The sequence below is a fragment of the Nymphalis io genome, chromosome 11 (assembly GCF_905147045.1).
Source record: "Nymphalis io chromosome 11, ilAglIoxx1.1, whole genome shotgun sequence".
NCBI classification, from domain to species: Eukaryota; Metazoa; Arthropoda; class Insecta; order Lepidoptera; family Nymphalidae; genus Nymphalis; species Nymphalis io.
In genome coordinates, this window is record NC_065898.1 from 7,083,772 (window position 1) to 7,106,094 (window position 22,323).

General features: G+C 33.6%; 3 protein-coding genes across 4 annotated transcripts in view; 2 read left to right on the top strand and 1 right to left on the bottom strand.

Annotated features, from left to right (window-relative positions):
* Positions 1 to 22,323, top strand: part of LOC126771979 (iron-sulfur cluster assembly 2 homolog, mitochondrial) — a 30,926-nt gene that overhangs the window by 6,548 nt on the left and 2,055 nt on the right. Inside the window, exon 3 of one of the 2 annotated variants that reach the window (XM_050492182.1) lies at positions 7,057 to 7,070. The exons of the other annotated variant lie outside the window; for it this stretch is intronic. The gene's annotated coding sequence lies outside the window, so the exon portion shown is untranslated. Of the gene's footprint in view, positions 1 to 7,056; positions 7,071 to 22,323 lie in introns of those variants that run through there. 2 annotated transcript variants of the gene reach the window in all.
* LOC126771923 (succinate dehydrogenase [ubiquinone] flavoprotein subunit, mitochondrial) lies at positions 263 to 15,355 on the bottom strand. The gene is made up of 13 exons (XM_050492094.1): positions 15,189 to 15,355; positions 14,604 to 14,865; positions 14,453 to 14,526; positions 13,863 to 14,038; positions 13,483 to 13,635; positions 10,689 to 10,846; positions 8,872 to 9,036; positions 8,457 to 8,656; positions 7,299 to 7,496; positions 5,521 to 5,665; positions 5,174 to 5,409; positions 4,483 to 4,642; positions 263 to 908 (listed from the first exon to the last, which is right to left on the bottom strand). The coding sequence occupies exons 1-12, from the start codon at positions 15,234 to 15,236 to the stop codon at positions 4,487 to 4,489; spliced, it is 1,971 nt and encodes a 656-aa protein (XP_050348051.1). The 5' UTR covers positions 15,237 to 15,355; the 3' UTR covers positions 263 to 908; positions 4,483 to 4,486.
* On the top strand, positions 19,212 to 22,075 carry LOC126771959 (transcription initiation factor TFIID subunit 11). Its single transcript, XM_050492152.1, has 5 exons — positions 19,212 to 19,402; positions 19,497 to 19,601; positions 19,675 to 20,098; positions 20,227 to 20,411; positions 21,600 to 22,075. The coding sequence occupies exons 1-5, from the start codon at positions 19,351 to 19,353 to the stop codon at positions 21,731 to 21,733; spliced, it is 900 nt and encodes a 299-aa protein (XP_050348109.1). The 5' UTR covers positions 19,212 to 19,350; the 3' UTR covers positions 21,734 to 22,075.

Consider the following 22,323-nt stretch of genomic DNA (forward strand, 5'->3'; position numbering starts at 1 on the left):
ATAATGTCTTATTTATATATATATAACGTCTACGTACACATGTATATATAAATAGCCAAAACAAAAAAATATTGGAAATAAGAGAAAATTTGATGCTACTTTTTTCTAATAATTTTGAATAATAATTTTCGTCGAATGTCCAAAATTAGAAGAACACTCGTTTTAAAATTATGTTAAAAGGTATACATAATCTGTAAGTCACCTACTATAGTTCTTTCTGATATCACGTGTAAGATGGAGGAACAAAATAACAACAACTATGAAATATTTATATATTTATTCTATGTCGGCGCTTAAAATCGTACCAAAATTGTAAATTATGATATATAATAATTTCTTTATAATACTGCGCACTGATCTTAATTTTTCGGAACAAAATCAAATTGAATTTCAACGTTCAAATCGCATCAGTGGCTATAAAACGAATTTTACTGTGTTGAGGTAGGACTAACAATTATGTATTTATTCAATTAATTATAAGCAAAATTTACTGTTATATAGTATAGCATTATTCTTATTTAAGTACCTCGGTGCTGCTGACCGTTTATTAAAATTATAATTAGAAAAATGCTGCTCAATAAAAATATTTACATTTCTAAATGAAGTTTATTCGAAAGTATAATCATAATTGATAATTGTAATTTTAATTTTACAATGCATCTGGCAATCCAATATATATATATTTATATAAACAAACAATATAAATTTATAGGAAATTTACAGTCGTACGAGATTTAAAAACTGTTCAGAAGTATTAATAATAATTGTTTCGTATTACTTAACATTGTTACTATGCTTAAATGCTACACTACAATAAATAAAATTAAATAAATAAATGGCATGAACACTATTTGTGCCGAGATGCGATGAAAAATACTGCCTAGCTCAGTCAGCACCCATTCGGAGACCTAAAAAGAAATTGAATTGTTATATTATAACATTTTAATATATACTTAGTCCTAAATTAGTAAAATTAAACTATGTTCAAGCATTTAAACTTGTAACTTATGAAAATGCGTAACACTTTGTGATTTATATATTGGTGTATACTTTTTTATGCAATCAAATCGTAGAATACTAATTACTTTTTATTATAAATTAAATTAACTATTACAACCAAAATTTTAATCACTCTTTTTTTGTGATTTGACACAGTAGTCTTTTTTTATACTGGAAAAACGCATTACGCGTTTCCCCCACGGGAACAGTGGAGGGGCGGGGTATGTGGGGCTCGCCGGTGTCTAAAGCGCCGAGTGCACCCCGAACATCGGAATACCAACTAAAAAACCAGCGGTACCCTTTCCGTCTTAACGAGGAGCATCACGGGATCGCTTGCGCATGCTATTCTGGCGGCCGACAAAGTAGAGTCTCTATCGAGTCAAACTTAACTCTTAAATTGATGTTGAATTTTTAACTTTAATCGATATTTGACATATAAACAATGCATCGCCAACATTGATATATAAAACACCCTAGACACACACCGTCTCAAAATCGTCCGCATAAAATGAGCGCACAATTCAAAATAGTGCGCTCATTCCAAATAGTCTCGCGTCGCCCGCGTCACTGCATACTCGTTAAAAATGCCGTAGTGTTCGTTGAAAAATTGTAAAAATATTACATCAAGAATGTTAAAAAAGGATGGGATATCGTATTTTCGGTAAGTAAAAATGTTTATTGATTTGTTTTTCTTGTTGTTATGACTTAATATACAACGCAATAAGTGATATTGATTTAATTTTTTTCAAAACTTCACTCATCGGTCCAAGTATAATATGTCAAATTTCAATGGCCGCATTGTCAGTGTAAAAACAATGCGTAACAGCCGCCTTTTATTTTAGTCGCATAATACAAATGACCCTGTTCTTATTCAAAGTAGTCGATTTTTTTATTATTATTTCAAATAAATTATTAATTTATTTGAAATAATAATATAATTGAAGTTTTCTGTGTTAAAGTTTTTGACAAATATTTATACTTATACATTATAATATAGTTTTTAATCGAATCCCATAAGCAGAAATAGTCGTTAATTCGAGAATTATATTTTTATGTTCGTAAATATTATATCGATTGTTCTACTAATACTATTTGAACTTTTGAATGTGTGTTTAGAACTCAATTTAAAAAACTAATTCAATGTCGTTTAAAAATAAACATAAATAAATAAATAATAATCATCTCCTCTCCATGCCTTTCGATCCAACCCATTCTACGGACTAATTTCGTTCGAAAATTTATATTGCTTTTTGTATACTGTTTTGTGAAAACAATTTTAAGAAATCTGCGTAACGTTGAATTTGCAAATGTTTATAGTATTAACTATAACTACATATATATATGGCCGAGTGTTTAGTGACAGTTTCGAGTGTTACTTTTGTCGTGATTGTATATAAGGTTTTTTATATATCAATGGCTGCCAAATATGTTATATAAGATATATACGTTTCTTGAACCTGTAAAATACACAAAGTGCTATCCTATATGTATATATTACAAGAAAATAATAAAAGAAATATAAAATATAAATAGATAGATGTGACAAAGTTTTGTTGGCAAATGTCTTTTTTATCTACCATTTAGTGTGTGTGGTTTCCTTATGAGGACTTGATATTTAACATAGTTCAAATAATTGTGATAATACTGAACACATGAATTGTCCCAGTGTTCATAAATAAGCATATTTCAAAACTACTAGGAAACATTGTTAAAAGGCATACCAATTTTGATGACAAAGATATTAAAAATTGTATTTTTCACTGTATCTTTGATAAAATTAATGATGGATAAACTAGCAGTTTGCTATCTATGTATATGACTTTGAAACGTTCAATCCAAGCATGATACTTCTGGGGCGCACTCTAATCAGCTATTTGCTTCTATCAATTTTTTTTTTAATTAATCCATTTTAATATTTGTTTGCGCCAGTGTAATTACAGATACACAAGTAAGCGCTTAAAAAACGGCCTGAAAAATAAGAGCACAAATACAGTTGTGCTCTTATTTCAAATTAGTATGGTCCAATCATAACCGACGTTAAGACGTCAAAATGCCAAAATGCGCGTTCAAAAATTGTTTAAATAACCACTGCAATACCAAGATTTTGGAAGGAATATTTTTTTTTCGGTAAGTTAATATCACTAAGTGTTTTTCATAATATAAAAACAGAATTAAATAGTAAATATGAATCAATTAGCAAATATTATGATTGTGGACCAATGTTTGCGACAACACGCCAACTGTTCTAGAACAAGGAATGCATGGAGTAGTATTATAATTTTAGTAAGTTATATTTGTTTGTAGATTTCCTAACGACCCATTTCGCTGTGCAGAAAGGGTATCTTTTGTCGTTAAAGAAAGAAGGAGTAGAAATATATATTTTAGTCTTCCTACTTTTTGAAATCGGTTAAAAATATTTACCGCCAACCAAACGAAATATAGTAAGCACGAAATTGTCAACATAATGTTTTTAACCTGATTGCTTAGATTAGTTTCATTTTAGAATAAGTATTTTTTAGCTTATATAAGAATGACTGTTAATTTTCAAGTTTAAGGCATTTTAAATTTATTTCTTTTAATCTATCTCCGATGACAAACTAAGGACTTAAATATAATTAACAATAAATATTTTGTCATCGTAACTGAATTCATTAGTGCTATTAAACTTTTTTTCTATGATCCCTAGTAAGCAATATGTGTAAGAATAATATGCATATGTGTAAAAACATGGCTTGACCGACATTTTTTTGTTCTTGATTTTTAATCAAGTGATCGAAGGTAAAGACAAAAAAATATTGTGCAGTGCTACTCCACTCATTTTTTGGGACTTTGTAATTCCGACATTAAAACGTGCGTGTAAGGTTAAATTTGTTTAGATGTATGTTGGCCAGGAAGTAAGGTCATCAGAGTGTCACGGTAGCATGCGCAAGCGATCCCGTGGCGCTCCACGTTAAGATGGAAAGGGTACCGCTGGTTTTTTAGTGGGTATTCCAATGTTCGGGGCGCACTCGGCGCCTTGGACACCGGCGAGCCCCACATACCCTCCCACTGTTCCCGTGGGAGAAACGCGTGACGCGTTTTCCCAGCGTTAAAAAAAAGGAAGTCGTAAAAAATAATTGCTTTTTGTACATAGTTTTGTGAAAACAGCTTAAACATTGCAAAAAAAGGTTGAACGTACATTACTGTATTTTTTAATTTTCACTAAAATTACTTAAACACAATTGGCGACAGTTTTAAGAGAACTTTTGTATGGGCTTGTTGTAACTAGTATAATATTGATTGAAGTACAAGGGACATAATATTTATTTATTTTAATGCCATGGTGGCGATTTGACGTTGTATGGGGTGGCATCTATTTCTTGCAGTTCCAGTGTTTTTGTAAGTGGCAATTTGTTGAGAATAGATGTGACCATCAGACACTTCGGCTGCTCTGTCTGCTTGCACGATACGTTTCTATTCCCGCGCGTGAGGCTGCCCGCTCACCTGCCTAGTACGTGCGTATGACGGGCGGCACGGTCTTGCACTCGGCCTGGTCCAGCGTGTGGTCGATGACGGGGCGGTAGCTCAGCTTGGTGGCGCCGCTGTCGGGGTCCGTCTCCGCGAGGGTGTGCTTCCTCCAGTGCTGCTCGAATGTCAGCTTCGTCTGTAATCAACGTTGCTATGCTGTTCATTTTGTAAACAACAATTTTTACAAACGTATTTGATGTTAATTAACCCTAACATATTTCTTTGACAAAAATTAATAGTTTTAATTAGAAAAACAGTAGAACACATACTGTGAGCAATATGACTTATTCAAAAATGTAGATCATATTTTTATATATTGGGGGGCTCTCACTCTCACAAGAAATATTAAGATTGGAGTTAGGAAGCTATTTAAAGATAAATGGTGATCTTCTAATCTAGTTTATCTGAGATATGAGGACCTGCGTCAATTATATGCAGGGCGATCACCAGTTTCACTTTATTTCACTTGATTATTAACAAGTATATTATTTGTTTTCATTAAAGAGACTTACGCAAGCATAAACAACAGCGACACACTAGCTCATGTTGATCAAGAAGAACGTATGCGTCGTTCTTTTGCACCAAATATCAGTCAGCTCTCACACATATTAATATAAAAAATTAGACCGCGACCTCGTTAGTTAGTAGGTTAATCATCAACAATAACCTGTCCTTCCAAAGATTTGGAATAGTCGTATTCATCTCTGCGAGTCTTGAAGTCCTCCCTCGCATGCGCCCCGCGAGACTCCTCTCTAGCCAGCGCGCCCTCCACTATCTGCACTGCATTGATGAGCAGGTTCTGTAGTTCCAGGGTCTCCACCAGGTCGCTGTTCCAGATCAGCGACCGATCCGATATTTTAACGTCCTTCATTTGTTTGTAGATGTCGTGGATTTGATGCTGACCTATTCGTTTCGTAGAAATTAATGAGTGTTTTATATTTTTAATAATAGAAGCCTTGAAAACATTTATAAGAATTTGATTTATAAAATTTCCTTAAATTAAACGCCTCTTACCTTCCTCCAAAGTATTTTTCTGTCTGAATACTGCGGCATTCTTCTGCATGCACTTTTGCATGCGCAAGCGCAGGTCGGCTGTTGAAATGCTGCCATTTGCGAATCGGATGCGGTCTAAGTTTGCGATACTTTCTTGTCCAGTCGTCTGTATAAATATTTAGGTTTTGTTTTAATCTACATCATTTATATCAGTTTTATCTAATATAACATATGATAAACTATAAAAAAATTATACTTTCTGAACATACAACATGTATACTGCTAGTTGTTTCAGCTTTCTTTTAATCTCAAAACGGATGAAGTCTTAAAAAGCTAGTAATAATTATTAACTTATCTCAATTCCTATATATACAAAAAATATTCTTTTGATAAATTACAAGTGAATATATATTCTATATTCAAAATGAATTTTCGTTTTATAAATCTAATACTAACAAACTAAAAGTAATACAAACACATAATTTAGTTTAAAAATATATATAATTATAATAATAAACTTTTGCTTTCACGTCATAGGTCAGAGTATATGCTTGGTGCGTAATTATGGTACCTACATACTTTATTGTTTCTATGAGACGAGTTAAATAGGCTCATACTGCATGTAAACTGTGAGATAACTTTTAACACTGCCGGTCAATACACGTGTCTACACGCGCCAATACGCGAGTGATATATTCAATTTATAATTAAAGTAAAACACGCAAAACGAAAACATTTGTATTGAAAATGTTTTTCTTTTTTTTTAATAACCATTTCGTTTTTATTGAGTAGATAACGTTTACATGAAGATATTTACTTTTAAATAATAAAATAATCGCACCAAGGAATATCCAGTTCAACCAAACATTTTTCAATTGATAAAGTTTAAATGGCATTTTATTATATCTTTATATATGTATGTGTGTACATATATATATTGGTGGTAGAGCTGTGTGCAAACTCGTCTGGGTAGGTACCACCCACTCATCAGATATTCTACCGCAAAACAGTAGTACTTGTATTGTTGTATTCCGGTTTTCGGTGAGTGAGCCAGTGTAATCACAGGCACAAGGAACATAACATCTTAGTTCCCAAGGTTGGTGGCGCATTGGCTATATAAACGATGGTTAACATTTCTTACAAAGCCAATGTCTATGGGCGTTGGAGACCACTTATCATCTGGTGGCCCAAATGATCGTTCACCTACATATTTTATAAAAAAAAATTATCGAGTTACGCCTCTACGCTTATTATTACCACGATTAAGACTTGATATGAGTATGATAGTTTGAAAGTTCTAGTTTGGTACATTAATCTAATTAGCATAAACAAAATCTTATCTTCAACAGTATACATTCAATACCATTTGTAGGTCAGATAAGACGAGAGAAAGTCCAATCGGATATTGTCACGTTTTATATGTGGAGATTTATTTATTGACGTGGAGAAAACTTAGACAATATCATATTATATACTTGATATGGTTTGTAAGGAGTGGAGCAAGAAGAAAAATTTGTAAGAAAATGTGTTTCAAATTGTTTTTTTTTTATGTTATAGATATGTGGACAGGCAAATGACCCACCCAGTGTTAAGTGGTCATAGTCATGTCGCCCATAGTCACTGGCGATGTGAGAAGTATTAACCATTCGTTACATCGCCGATGCGCCACCAACCTTGGAAACAAAGATGCTATGTCCCTCGTACCCGTAGTTACACTCGCTCAACAAAAATATGTATAATAAAGCAATAGTCACAGTAAAGGTTCACGTCAGACTAGTAAGGTACGGGGCGGGTCGGACCTCCTTGAGCGGCGCCTGCGCGTCGCCCGGGCGGCTGGTGTCGGCGACGGTGATGGCGCAGGCGCGGCCGAACACGACGATGTCGAGCAGCGAGTTGGCGCCGAGCCGGTTGGCGCCGTGCACCGACGCGCACGACGCCTCGCCCGCCGCCAGCAGCCCCGGCACCACGCGGTCCGCGCCGCTGTAGTGGGTGATCACCTGCGCACACAGCCATGAGCTCATTGGCACTAATCCTAAATAGAGTACCGACTTGTAAGCGTTTGCTGGGATTTGTAGGCCTTCTCTCCTTTTGAGGAAAACAAATTACCAGCGCCATGGCGAAAAATTCATATACTCATAATTTACTTATTACGGTCTATACGTAGATATTTACATATATACATACAAAGTAACACAATATGGTTAGGATTTTTTCTTCATTTTAGCAACATTCTTAATAAGTGAACATGCTCAAAAATGGCAATGTTCTGTTTGTCTTTTCAAGTCAATAATATTATATTTGAAGTAAAAATATTACAATAACATTATTATATTGTAAATATACTACAATTATATTATAAATATTTAAGTTTACACCTAACAATTATTCATTCGGTCTTGATTAAAAAAATATATAATTTATTTATTATATAAAAAAGTCACATTCAAGTAAATTTACACAATATCTTAAAGTACAAATAAATGGGTCCTTCGCTCTCCATCACTAACTGCTATTAGAAAATTTGTATTATAATTACTATCATAGCATCTCTGAAGTGCAGCAACACCTTTGTATTACTCGTTTTTTTTTTAGTAACAGCGTGGTAAGATAGTTCTACAATGTACGATGAAATTAATTATCTATGCAATATAAGTGTTGGATAAACTAACTCCTGATTCTCTTGCCGGTTCTTCATGCTAGAAGCTACATTCCGAACCGGTCGTAACTTTAAATTGAAATATATATATAGATTATTAATCTAGTTAAAGAACATTTCAAAATTGCTGGATTTATACAATATATGACCTGATACTGAGCATAATTTAAAACAAAAACCTTATATCTGCTTATTGAATGTTGTTTGTTTTCAGTTATTTTCTAATATAACTTGATGATTACAATAATAAAGTAACAAGTTTATCAACTTTGAGTAGCATTTTGATTTTAATTAATCTTACCTCTCCTCTAAAGTTGGTGGGTGTACCGCCCATGTTGTAATGTACGGTGGGCAACACAGGAATGGGTTCTTTGGTGACATCGACGCCAGCAAAGATCATAGCTGTCTCGGATATTCCAGGCAGACGTTGCTTCAGTTGTTCAGGAGGCAAATGGTGGAGCTGGAGGTGGACATGGTCTTTCTCTGGGCCGCAACCGCGACCTGAAGATTATTATTTAAAACTACATTGTCAATTTGTGTAAATTAGTTTTAATAGCATCTAATTTGTACTGTTAATTGAATGGTTGATATTTATAAATAATAAAATAATTCTGTAAAATCTACTTTATATCTTATTTAGTTTTATGCAAATATTGACACAAAAACGGCATTCAATTATACAATAATCAGTTTCTATATATTATACAATATCGTACCTTCCATAATCTCTACAGTCATAGCTCTCGACACGACGTCTCGACTGGCGAGGTCCTTTGCTACGGGCGCATATCTTTCCATGAAACGTTCGCCTTTTGCGTTAACTAAGAACCCTCCTTCTCCACGACAGCCCTCCGTCATGAGACATCCAGCGCCGTAGATACCTGGAAAATTAATCGCGAAATGAGCTTTGTTTAATTCATAAATACCGTTTACCAAATTATAAGCTATGTAAGTATACTTATTGAGAAGTTTTCTTCATTAAGGGTTTTCATTGTCAATGTCAATCTGAAGTGTATTGTAAGTGTACAAAGGGTGAATTTCTAGGGTAAATTTGACCTTAATTTACACAGAAAATTATTTATATTATAACTTATCGTTAGCTATCAATCTTTTTACGCTAAAAATGTTACTGAGTTAGATATGTCGTCGCGAAATTTTCTGTACATTTTTTTTTAAGTTTCCTTTAAGTACCTATGATTCAGTAGTACAGTTGAGTTCACGTAAGCCGCCCAAAAACACGTTTAAATGAAAGACTTGATTAAAAGATAATATTATATGTCTACCATCATCAATATGAATATGAGTTTTTATATCCTAAAATATTTTCACATAAATTACGTAAATAACGAAACAAGTGTAGAACAGACGATAACGACTCGACTTAATTTTATAAGTACTATTTATAAAACTCGTGTTGCAATAATTATGAAATAAACAAAAAACCCTCGCAGGCGAATTAAATGGTACGTTCAGTCGAGTATATCGAGAAATTATAAGAATTTATTATTTTTAATTAATGCTTCATCGGATGATTACGTAACTATATTTTAGCTTTATAGTTATAGTAAGACTTGATTAATATTTTAATGTAGTTTGGTGGGATTGAATAGGATATTTAACCACTCACTTTATTTTAAGGCTTAGAGACCTCATTTCAGATTTAAGACATAAGTTTTTATTAAATTTTGTTTGTATTGTAAAGAAATGAAATGCTAAAAAGAAATGCTATCCCCATTTCCGATCGTTATCACCACTTTTTTTTATTAAAATAGACGTTTAAAAGTATGGATCGCCAAGCCATTCATATATTTGACGAGCCGGTTGGCGTGGTTGGTAGGTGCTTGCCTTTCACGCCGAAGGTTGTGGGTTCAATTCCCACCCAGGACAGATGTTTGTGTGCATGAGCATGTCTGTTTGTCCTGGGTCTGGTTGTGATTATCTATATAAGTATGTATTTACAAAAGAAAAATAGTATACGTAGTATATCAGTTGTCTGGTTTCCATAGCACAAGCTCTGTACAAGCTTAATTTGGGATCAGATGGCCGTGTGTGAAAAATGTCCCAGGATATTATTATTATTATTATAAGCGTTACCACCACTGTCCATAAAGACAGGCTGACACTCACGTATTTATACTTGATAACTAGTTGAGTATTGATTAACCCTTAAAAATCCGCTTTACCTTGAATTTATAATCACTATAATGTAACCAATAGAAAGTCTTACAATACAACTACTCGTCATAATTCTGAAAAAAATAAAATTCATAGTTTCACATCTTGTTACGACAATCGCTATTGTTTATATTATAAATACCGGTATCAAATAGATACCAACTTAAATGGTGTGAGATTTAAGAGTAAGATAAGATAACTGTTGTATCATGCTTACGTTATACAAAATATTTGCAGTCCGCGAATATCTGTGTTTGTAGAAAATAAGATCACATAACATAACATTTATTTGCAGAGAGTATTAATCCTTGTGATACGGTCGTGTACTAAAAGCGTTCAATACGACACAAGTGCTCACCGGTGGGGTGGAACTGCACGAACTCCATGTCCTCGTTCTGCAGGCGCGCGCGCGCCGCCATGGCCGTGCCGTCGCCCGTGCACGTGTGCGCCGACGTGCAGCTGAAGTACGCGCGCCCCGTGCCGCCCGTCGCCAGGATCGTGTTCTTCGCTTGGAACCTCCAATGTCACAGGGGCTATTATAATCGCCATCTCTCGATTCCACACATTATAATAAATAAAAAAGTATATGTCAGCTGCTTTTAGTGTATTCTTATTTTCTTATATGTTTATTTGTTTATAGAATAGGGAGGCGGACGAGCATATGGGCCACCTGATGGTAAGTGGTCACCAACGCCCATAGACATTGGCATTATAAGAAATGTTAACCATCGCTTACATCACCAATGCGCCATCAACCTTGGGAACTAAGGTGTCATGTCACTTGTGCCTAAGAATTATGTTATGTTTGTTGACCCAGGGCAGACAGACAATAGTTTCTAATATTATGTATCGACCTAAGCGCCAATAATGATAACGTATTGTAAAGGAACAATGAGTTAATTATGTGTAATATTGAAATCTATCGAACGAACACATAAGCGCCTAAACTACCCGCATTGTGGTGGGAATCGAAGCCATATCATCATATCTATCAATTCCTTACTTCTTGCGCCATTAATCAGAAATAACCAGAATATTTATATTACTAAAAATAATGTATAAACTAATAAATAATAATAATGATGAAACAGAATGTTTTTAACATATTATTGGAAGTAAATGTTTTTTTCCTTATAATTATTATTTTTCACACCAATAGTTTTAATTTAAAGAGGGTGAATCTGTGAAGGCAGGTTTTTTTTGTAATAATATTAGGTCCTTACATATGAAATTAGCGTTTTGTCGTACTGACCACTTTGATTTGAAATATCTCCTCTTTGGTTAAGAATTCCAAATTCAAATTTATAAATTCATTTAGCTGGTAAATTTGAGTTTTGAAAACAGTCATTCATTTGTTTTTTCCTTATTATTTTTTTCTTTGGCGTCGCTTATTGCCGCACAATGGAAAACATGAAATGAAGAATTAAAGACTATTGTGGAAGCGGATCCATCACAAAGCACAAGTAAGTGATAAAACTGTAGTAATCCACTTGAAGCAAATCGGTAAAGTAAAAAAACTTGAAAGATGGGTACCTCATGAATTGAGTGAATAGAACTTGCAAACACGCGTCGACTTTAGTGTTACTTTGCTCAACCGACACAATAATGAAGGATTTTAAATCGAATCATTACTTGTGATGAAAAGTGGATACTGTACGATAATCAGAAGAGTTCGTCGCAATGGCTGAACCCTGGAGACACAGCCAAATCCTGCCCTTAACGAAAATTGACTCAGAAAAAGTTACTTGTGAGTGTTTGGTGGACTAGCACCGGTGTCGTTCACTACAGCTTTCTAAAATCTGGCCAAACGATTACGGCAGATATCTTATTGTCAGCAACTGCAAACCATGAAGGAAGAACTAGCTGCTAAACAACTGAGATTGGTCAATCGCTCTAGGCCACTGCTGCTTCACGACAACGCAAGACCACACACTGTACAACAAACAACCACTAAGTTAGATGAGCTACAGTTGGAATGTCTGCGACATCCACCGTACTCCCCGGACCTTGCTCCAACAGATTACCATTTTTTCCGGAATTTGGACAACTTCTTACAAGGAAAAAAAATTCAAATTCAATGCGGCAGTCCAAACTGCCTTCAAAGAGTTTATTGATTCTGGCCCCAATGGTTTTTTTAGTAAAGGGATATATAAAGTACCTATGAGATAGCAAAAGTGCATACTTTGATTAATTAAATATATTTAACAAAAAAAAATTGACTTTATATTCCTCCCATACAAAACGCCAATTTCATATGTAAGGAACTAATATATACATATATATTGTTCTAATTGTGTTGTGTTTATTATTCTGTGATCACACATGCCTGGTGTATTCCTGTATTTGTAACAATTATAACGATAAATTTTGTTTAGTTACATGGAGATATTGTAATAGCTATAATCAGTAGGTTTAAGAAGTGCTATAATTTGTATCATTAAATTTCCATTTGTCGTCGATAACCAATGCCGTTTTAATGTGAAGTCTGATTAGGCTGTTTATTTATATGAAAATTTTCAATAAGTAAAATAAGACTGATTATGGCTAAACATAAAGACCGAGATCAACGGCTTACATGCTTTTCAAAACTTTGCAATGCAAGTTGTACATTGCCAACTTCCTAACTAGTGTGAACAAACAAGAAAATGGTACTGAGAATTGATTGCCAGAAAAAAAACGTTTTTATTTCTATTTTATTTAACTGGGACCTCAGAATCTAATAAAGTAAAAGTTAGTCGTTGCACAAAGGTGTAACAAGTAATGCATAATCTTTGATGCGAAAAATATTATTTATATCTGTCTTATCTAATGAAAACCACTGAATTGAAATGCAATTCAATGAGATGATATGAAAGCCCATGGATAAGCATTTATTGTATTAAAAAGTCATTAAGTCAGTCGCTTTAGCTATGTTTTTGTAAATTCATATATCTATAATTTTATAGTCTATTCACACAATTTGTTTATACAATTAACTATGATATTTTATTTCTACTAGGATTTATCTTTTTCATCAAAAACTTTAGTGCAGCTGTGTCAATGTTTGATGTTTATATTATTACAATATCAGTTTAAATTTATCAAATTTTAAAGTAAACTATTATTGTTTGTTTTAAATAGTTGAATGGGAATAATGTTTATGTATTTGTTACCTGTGTAAAGTTCCATCTTCAAGGTTGATCGCGATGCACCCTTTGCAGACACCATCCTCCATAAGCAGATCCAATGCAAAGTATTCAATGAAGTATTCACAGTCGTAGCGTAAGGATTGGCCATAGAGTGTGTGAAGCAGGGAATGACCAGTTCTGTTGTAATTTTGAAGTTGTTACTTTAAATATTATGAACTACTATTTAAATAGTAAAAAAGCAATTTCAAGTAGAATGTTAATGCAATCTATATTTATAATTAGTTATTTATTGAAAAGATTAAATGTAGCCATATCTAAATACATTGCAGCTCTATAATCTGTTGGAATTTCAAATTAGGTTGTAAGCTTTTTTTAAAATTAGTGTTATTAAGCTTTTCATTTACCTGTCAGCAACAGCACAGCACCTATGTGCCTGTCCACCCTTGCCAAATTTAAGAGATTGACCTCCAAAGGCTCTTTGATAAATCTTTCCTTCGGGTGTACGAGAGAAAGGCATACCATAGTTATCCAGCTCAATTACAGCATGTGGTGCTTCTTTTGTCATGTAGTGGATGGCATCCTAGAAAATTTTATATGGTAATATTGGAGAAATAATATAGTTTGATGGGCAATTTTAATTTATTGGATATAAAAACACCATTGTGTCACTTCACTTTCATGACGCAATAATTTTTAAACTTTTTAATTGCAATGGAGAAATATAATCCCTATAAATTAAATTGTAGAATAATTGAATAATTTAAGAAACAATGTTTTTATTATTATTGTATAAAGTTAGAGGCTTCTCACAATTATCATAAAAGTTATTCTCCAAAAATACTTTTGTCTAATAAAAAAATATATAAGGTAGTTTTTCTTTTAAATTATTACCCTTTATATTTGGGTCAATATAAATATTGTAATATTAAGTATTAGCATATATCTAAATCTTTTAATTACTACTTTCTAAATGATTATTATAAGCTTCACTTACCTGGTCACCAAGCCAGTCAGAGCCCTTTACTGTATCATACATATGCCATAACCAACTATCTTCTTCCATGTTACCTAAAAATATTTATTAGATTTGAGTAAGTTTGTTTATTGAGACCATTATGTTTGGAAACCATTGTTCCAATACTGACCTAAGGCAGCATTAATGCCTCCTTGAGCAGCTACGGTGTGAGATCTGGTAGGAAACAGCTTAGTAACAACAGCAGTCTTAAATCCTTCCTGGACTAAACCAAATGCAGCTCTTAAACCTGCCCCACCAGCCCCTATTACCAATGCATCATGTTGATGATCAATAACTGTATATGCCTTTGTTGTATTAGAGTTAACTGATGCATCTTTTAGTGGTGATGCCCCTCCCACTGAGAGATGGAGGTTTCTATATAAATATGAAGCCTAAAACAGAAAATTACGGGTTAACCTCAATACAATCTTTTATGGTATATTTTTGGAGATATAAAATAATGGAATTTTAAATAAAATAATAACATACGATAAATTGTTATGGTAATAAGTTTCTTGTGAGTTATTAACAAAAAAAAAACCTGTTTAAGCTAGTGATCGCCTGAGAGAATACAAAGAGAGCCAAATCATTGTGTAGTACATAAAACGGTTATTAAAAAAACAAGAAATTGAAGCACGCTGTTCCACAAAACATTTTTATGGCTAGATTACATAACAAATAATTAATTATACGCAATCATATTTTTTAAACTAACCAGTGAGGCAGGGCTTCGATTTATAGCTGCTTTCATTAATGCACTCATGATGGAACTCTCTGTCCGCACCGGAGTACAATTTTTTTTTATTTTTAGTTTAGAATATTTCCACGAACGACATTCACCCAACCACCTTATCTCTTTGACGACTGACTGAGAGGTGAAAGCTGTCAAAATTGAAATAAAAATTATTACCTGTAAATTAATAATAATAATAATTTAATGCCATAGGCTATGACAACTAAACTGTTTTTGATAGATAGAAACATAATTATTAATTGACAAAATAACAGATTTTTAATATTAACTTTCGCAACTTACATAAAATAAATTTGATAAAGTATCATTTTCTCCACCATGAGTTAGTATTTTACCTCATGTGGACTCCAAATAACTGAGTTACTTTCTAACGTGAAACAGTTGTACAAAATTTTGACCGCAGCAACACTTTTAAGGTATTTTGACAGCCTCAAAACAAAACCTGGGGATTTGTATGCCGTTTTTGTAATATTGTAAACATAGTCGGTAAAGCTCAGGTTATCACTCATCAAGACTCCTAAGTCTTTGATCGCCTAGAAAAACCTCGTTTAAACGATAGTCGTATTTGACTGGCATGTTTGCGCATGTGAATGATATTATAGAGCACTTTTCATCATTAAACTTAAGCCTATTCCGCTTACTCCATTCTTCAACATTTTGTCTTTTTGTAACATCAAGCAATCCGATGGTGTTTTGATTTTTAAGAATAATTTCAAATCATTTGCAAATAACAAACTATGAGCTGCACTAACAGCATCAGGCAAATCGTTAATAAAAATCAGAAACTCAAGAGGCCCTAAATTGGAACCTTGACTTATTCCGGAAAACGTAAAATACGGTTCTGAGAGTTGTCCATTAAACTGCACATACTGCCTCCGGTTACGGAGGTAGCAGGAGAAAAATTGTAACAAGGCAGGAGTAAATCCGGCGGCTGCAAATTTACGGAGCAATAAGTCGTTATCGACCGTATCAAACGCATTCCGGAAATCAAAATATGCAGTGTCAACTTGAAAGCCCCTATCCACCGCCATAGCAGTGTATGAGTAAAATGATAATAAGTTACTCGTAGTCGAGCGACCAACTCTGAATCCGTGCTGGGCATCAGACAGTTGTATCTCAACCTGTACACTTATCAAGCGATGTAAGATACTTTCAAACAACTTGCCAAATACTGACAGTACAGCTACCGGCCTATAATCACTTACGTTTGTTCCGAAATTATTCTTAGGTACCGGAACCACGTTTTCACACATCTGGGTACCGACAGGTTATGAGACACAAATTAAAGATGTACAACAAAGGGGAAGCAAACACTGACCGACAATCTTTAATGATGTATGGCGGAATGCCGTCTGGACCAGTGGACCTTTTTGGTTTGAGTTTTTCAAGAGCTAGCTCCACATCGACCAAACTCAAAGACCCTATATGGATGCGTCGGTTAGACACCTCTGCCTGTTCTGCCTCTCTTTGTGCATCTAACTTAGGTGGTTTATCTGAATACACAGATCTAAAGTATTCAGCAAATAGCTTAGCACATTCGCTGTCTGGTACTGATCTCCCATTATTTAAAATAGGTCTCCGTTTTTTCCCTTTATTACGTTTTGACGCTACATAGCCCCAAAACGTCGATGGAACAAGTCGTATATCCTTCTCAAACCGATCTTTATATATTTGGAAGTCCGCTTTAATGCTTACTTTGACTACCTCTCTATAATAGGAAAACTTAATGAAGCGCCTAGTTGATGGCTAGTACCACACAGGGTAACAATACCGAGATTGCATTGCCCTACGCGGTTTACGGGGAACACAGTTACTTAAACTATATCATTGAACGTTCCTCACAAATACACTCGCGCTCGTCGACACAAGCTATTTGCGGTGCCTGGCTGTCGATTGGTACTGGTGAGCGAGTCACCTTTGCCACGCGCGTTGACTTTGCTCAATGGTGTCCTGGCCTGGAATCCAAGCCTCGACTTGTTTAACTCATCACCTGCTCTAATTCGCAAAACGGCAGCGGAATACATACAAACAATAATAATTAAGGAATAAGTGTATTAATTAAATAAGTAAATGCTTTAGGTTAAACCTGTAATGTTTACTTATATTTTGTAAATAAATAAATAAATAAATAAATAATAGCGTATTTACCCTATAGCGAATGTGGCACGTGCTTGGTGACACAGGTCTTGTGGGGGCGACACGTCTTATAAAGCCGGCAGCTTAATTGCTTTTCATAATCATTACCCATTTTTGGTACTTTTTGATTTGATTGTTCTAAAATAAATAGAAGACCTATGTAAGCACTATAAAACTCATTGTTAATTACCTACCTACTTTTAGTTATGAACCGATATTTTAAAATTAACAGTGAAATACATCTTTTTCCTTAAATTTAATAGGCGGACGTGTTTTTGTAACCAGGGCACTAAATCTCAAAATAGGTTTCTGGACATAGGCCATTCTTAATTGGCGCCGCAGTCCGACCGTTTGAATGTAACGGTTTCTCGCTATCCGGCTATTTCTGCTCTCGGTGCCAGGTGGTCACTGTCTTAAGAAAAAATACTATGTGATGTCAAGAAATATTAAATGGAATTACTAATTTACCTTTTATTGATAAAATAGGTATCATTAAAGACACTTTATGTATTTTTGGCATGAAATGAGTAGTGCAAGTGGTAAATAGTATGCTATAGTGATGACGTGAATGAAATGTATTGAATATGAGTAAGAATTGGGATGATGTTCTGTTGATGGATGGAAAGGAGAGGAAGTACACAACAACAAAGTAATTAATAATTTATTATTGACGAATTGTATACATAATGATTACAATTTTTAAATCGTTATATATTTAAATTGTATTTTGCTATTTGTAAGCAACTAAATTAAAAAGTTTCTTGATATGGATTATTTGACTTTCGAGTACTACATGTACAATGTACGGATCATTTTGCATTAAAATTACGGATGCAGAAAAAATGCCTTATATGAAATACTCATATTAACAGAGACAAATAAAAATATATTCATTACTTCCATAATAGTTGTTTAATCTCTAAGAAGCTTCGCAAGCAATACAAACTGTATATCGATTAAGAAAAAGGGGATTTAAATTTGGGGCTACTTTCCACGATTCAATTTAAACATATCAAATTGAATATAATAAATAAATAAAATCGAATACAGAAACTATTCGATTTTTTTTATTTATTATATTCAATTTGATGTGTTGTATATTCCTAAAAATAATAATTACTATTACTATAGTTTTTTGAAATTATCAATATTAATTGGACAATTACTTCTACAAAACCTGTTATTACTTTTTGTGCCTGTTTCAGTTTGTTACTGCAATATTATTCTTGTTCCTAAAATATTTTATTATCATCAAAGAGATATTCTACCGCAAAACAGCGAAACTTGATATTGTTGTGTTCCGGTTTGAAGGGTGAGTGAGCCAGTGTAATTACAGGCACAAGAGACATAAAATTTTAGTTCCCAAGGTTGGTGGCGCATTGGCTATGTAAGCGATGGTTGACATTTCTTACAATGCCAATGTCTAAGGGCGTTTGGTGACCACTTACCATCAGGTGGCCCATATGCTCGTCCGCCTTCCTATTCCATAAAAAAAGAAAAAGAAATTTAGCTGGTGTTACCTGGGCTTTGTTGAAAGCCCACCTGGGGTACTGCTCAATCATTCTCTTTTTTTCATCCCATTTTAACGTTAATATTTTAGTGTTCCGTTTCGAAGGATAAGTAAGTTTAATTACAAGCACAAGTTGGTGGCGCATTGACGATGTAAGAATGTTAATATTTCTTACATACCACTTATCATTAGGTAACCCATTTGGTAGTCCACCTATTTAAAAAAAAAATATCATTACAACTTTCTAATTTACTAAAAAGAAAATCTTTGATTTTTTAATTGATATTTGATAATGTTTAGCTGTGGTCCAGTCGTTCTCAATCTCTATTCAATTTGACACAAACATCAAAATTCACAAACAATATAATGTAAACTGTCAGTATGTGGCTAAAATAACAAATTAAAAACGCGGGTTATTACATTACATTATTAAGAATATTTGTTTAATTAATAATCTAAGTAACGTATGTGTTACAAATGGCTGATACTCCAAACAGCGATGGGTTATCCGAAGCGGAGAGAATAAAAGGTATATCAGAAATTTGGTGTGATCTTAACGAAATTAAAATGCGTTAAAAAGTAATGCTTATGGCAGACTAACAAACAAATCTCCATAATTTCAGAAGAAGAATTGGCTCAAGAATTAGAACATAGTGACTCGAATGAAGACGACTCCCAAGAAATATCCTTGGAAATAGAGGAAAAGTTATTAAAGGATGAGCCAGAATGTAAGTGAATTACCTATTATAAATTTATCTATCTGTAGTGTATTAGTAAGTAATATTGATCATTTTATTTAAGATACAACATTGGTTAATTATGGAGAAAGTATACAAAACATTAATGAGCCAAAGGATACATCGGACCAGTATATTGATGATATGCATAAGGATGACATAGAGGGTTTGGGTAATGTTTACACAGAAAGCGCAGACTATTCACAAGGAGAAACGTTATTAGACACAAGTGATCAATATGAATCCTACATCAATGATTACTCTTTTGACCCCTCACAAGCCATCGATGAAAGTCAATCGGAAAATGATAGCGATAAATACAATGAAGTAGATTCAAAAAGAGACTTTGTGATGCCAAATATGGATGACTTTGAACAAAGTCAATCTTCCAACAATCTAGATTATCAAACTACAGAGGAAATGAGTGAAAGAGAAAGAGAAAAGAAAACAAAGAAAGAGTTAGAAGAAGAAGAAAGAGAAAAAATGCAGTAAGTATTTTTGCTGTAAATACTGTTGCACCTGATGTAAAGTATGCCATGTTCTTATATTATACAGTGTTCTTTTGGTGCTATGATAATATGCAAATATATTGATATTATTTAAATTTATTTTTTAGAGTATTAGTATCTAACTTTACTGAAGAGCAGTTAGATAGATATGAAATGTACCGTCGTGCAGCATTTCCAAAGGCAGCTGTGAAAAGATTAATGCAGACTATCACAGGATGTTCAGTGGGGCAGAATGTAGTTATAGCCATGTCTGGAATAGCCAAAGTTTTTGTAGGCGAGGTAGTTGAAGAAGGTATATATAAAACTAATATCATTGTAATTATTAGATTTAATATTAGGTCCTTACATATGAAATTGGCGTTTTGTATGGGGGGAATATAAAGTCAATTTTTTTTTGTAAAATATATTTAATTAATCAAAGTGCACCATTGTTATCTATGCACTTTTGCCATCTCAAAGGTAGTTCATTGATCCCTTTACTAAAAAAACCATGGGGTCGAGAATCAATACTTAGATAAAAATTAGTGATTGTTTGTTGTGCAGTGTGTGGTCTTGCATTGTCGTGAAGCAGCAACGGCCTAGAGCTATTGACCAATCTCGGTTGTTTAGCAGCTAGTTCTTCCTTCATGGTTTGCAGTTGCTGACAATAGATGTCTGCCGTAATCGTTTGACCAGATTTTAGAAAGCTGTAGTGAACGACACAGGCGCTAGTGTACCAAACATTCACAAGTACCTTTTTCTGAGTCAATTTTCGTTTAGGGCAGAATTTTGCTGGGTCTCCAGGGTTCAGCCATTGCGACGAACGCTTCCGATTATCGCGTACAGTATCCACTTTTCATCACAAGTTATGATTCGATTTAAAATCCCTTGTGTCGGTTGGTCGGTTGAGCAGTCAGTCGGCAAAGTAACACAGCACTTTCACTCAATTCATGAGGTACATCGTTCAAGTTTTTTTACTTTCCTTTTTTGCTTCAAGTGGATTTACAGTTTTATCACTTACCCCCGAAGCCTGCAGTTATCTCTGAAGTGCTTTGTGATGGATCTGCTTCCACAATAGCCTTTAATTCTTCATTTTCCATTTTGGTCTCCGGCCGTCCACGGGGTTGGTTCTGAAGGTCGAAATTTCCAGAACGAAAAAGTTGAAACCAAAAACGTACCGTGCTTTCTTTTGCGACACCAGCGCCGACACATCATTAAACCTTCGACCTCTGTCTGCAGCACTGGATATGTAAGGACCTAATATTTATAATTTCAAAATGTAAATTTAAATATTAGATAAAACACAGTTTATTAAGTTAAAAATATAAAAATTAGAGTTTATAAATAAGGTAGCGGTAATAACTTAATTGAATAACCATAATCTGTAAGGTCAAAAGTTTCTATAAGATTTGCATTACTTTATTGTTAAAAATGTGGATGTTCCATAGTTTCTTTATATTTTTTTTATTTAGTTTAAACTGATTTATAAATTTTTATTCAGCTTTAGAAGTGTTGGAAAAATCGGGTGAACCTGGTCCATTGCAGCCAAAACATCTTCGAGAGGCTCTGCGTAGACTTAGAGTAAGAGGAGCTTTGCCAACAAGAAAAGCCTACAGGAGTATGTTTAGACTATAGTTCTCACATACATATTATTAAAAGTAAAATGTAAATACTAATTTCATATTTAAGGTTTTTTTCCTTATTTTTTAAGTGTTTAACGCTAATAAATAAATGTTTAGAGTTTCATATTTGAGAAAACTGGGTATAACCACAAACTTCCTATGGTAATTGTTGTTATTTTTTCAATTTAAATAATATACCCTACTAATACCATATACAAGCACATTATTATTTTACATAATAACAATATACTAACTATATACAAATTATCATCGTGAATGTCGATTTCGACCGAAAGTTTAATAACCCTAAAGAATTAAGTTCAAGATGGCTATGAATAGATAATTTTTTAAAGTTTATAGTGACTCTTATTTACAAGATCATCTTGTTGACAAAAATAATCATGCTCATGAGATTTTAGTTCAAATTTTATATATTATCAAAATAAATACCATCAGAATCAGTTTAATATGTACAATCTAAATTAAGTATAAGTACACATTTTATACTATGTACATACAAACTATTTATATTATATGCTGCAATTCTTGTAATAATTAATTATCTTTCTTTCATATTATAATTAACATTGTCTAGGAAACACA

Bases quoted from the DNA above. Each gene is read 5' to 3' on its own strand.
- LOC126771923 (XM_050492094.1), bottom strand. From the start codon at position 15,236: ATGAGTGCATTAATGAAAGCAGCTATAAATCGAAGCCCTGCCTCACTG. The intron at 14,866-15,188 runs GTTAGTTTAAAA...TTTCTGTTTTAG, and splicing joins ATCGAAGCCCTGCCTCACTG to GCTTCATATTTATATAGAAA. The intron at 5,666-7,298 runs GTCCGACCCGCC...ATATTTATACAG, and splicing joins CGCAGGCGCCGCTCAAGGAG to ACGACTGGACAAGAAAGTAT.
- LOC126771959 (XM_050492152.1), top strand. From the start codon at position 19,351: ATGGCTGATACTCCAAACAGCGATGGGTTATCCGAAGCGGAGAGAATA. The intron at 19,403-19,496 runs GTATATCAGAAA...CCATAATTTCAG, and splicing joins CGAAGCGGAGAGAATAAAAG to AAGAAGAATTGGCTCAAGAA. The intron at 19,602-19,674 runs GTAAGTGAATTA...ATTTTATTTAAG, and splicing joins ATTAAAGGATGAGCCAGAAT to ATACAACATTGGTTAATTAT.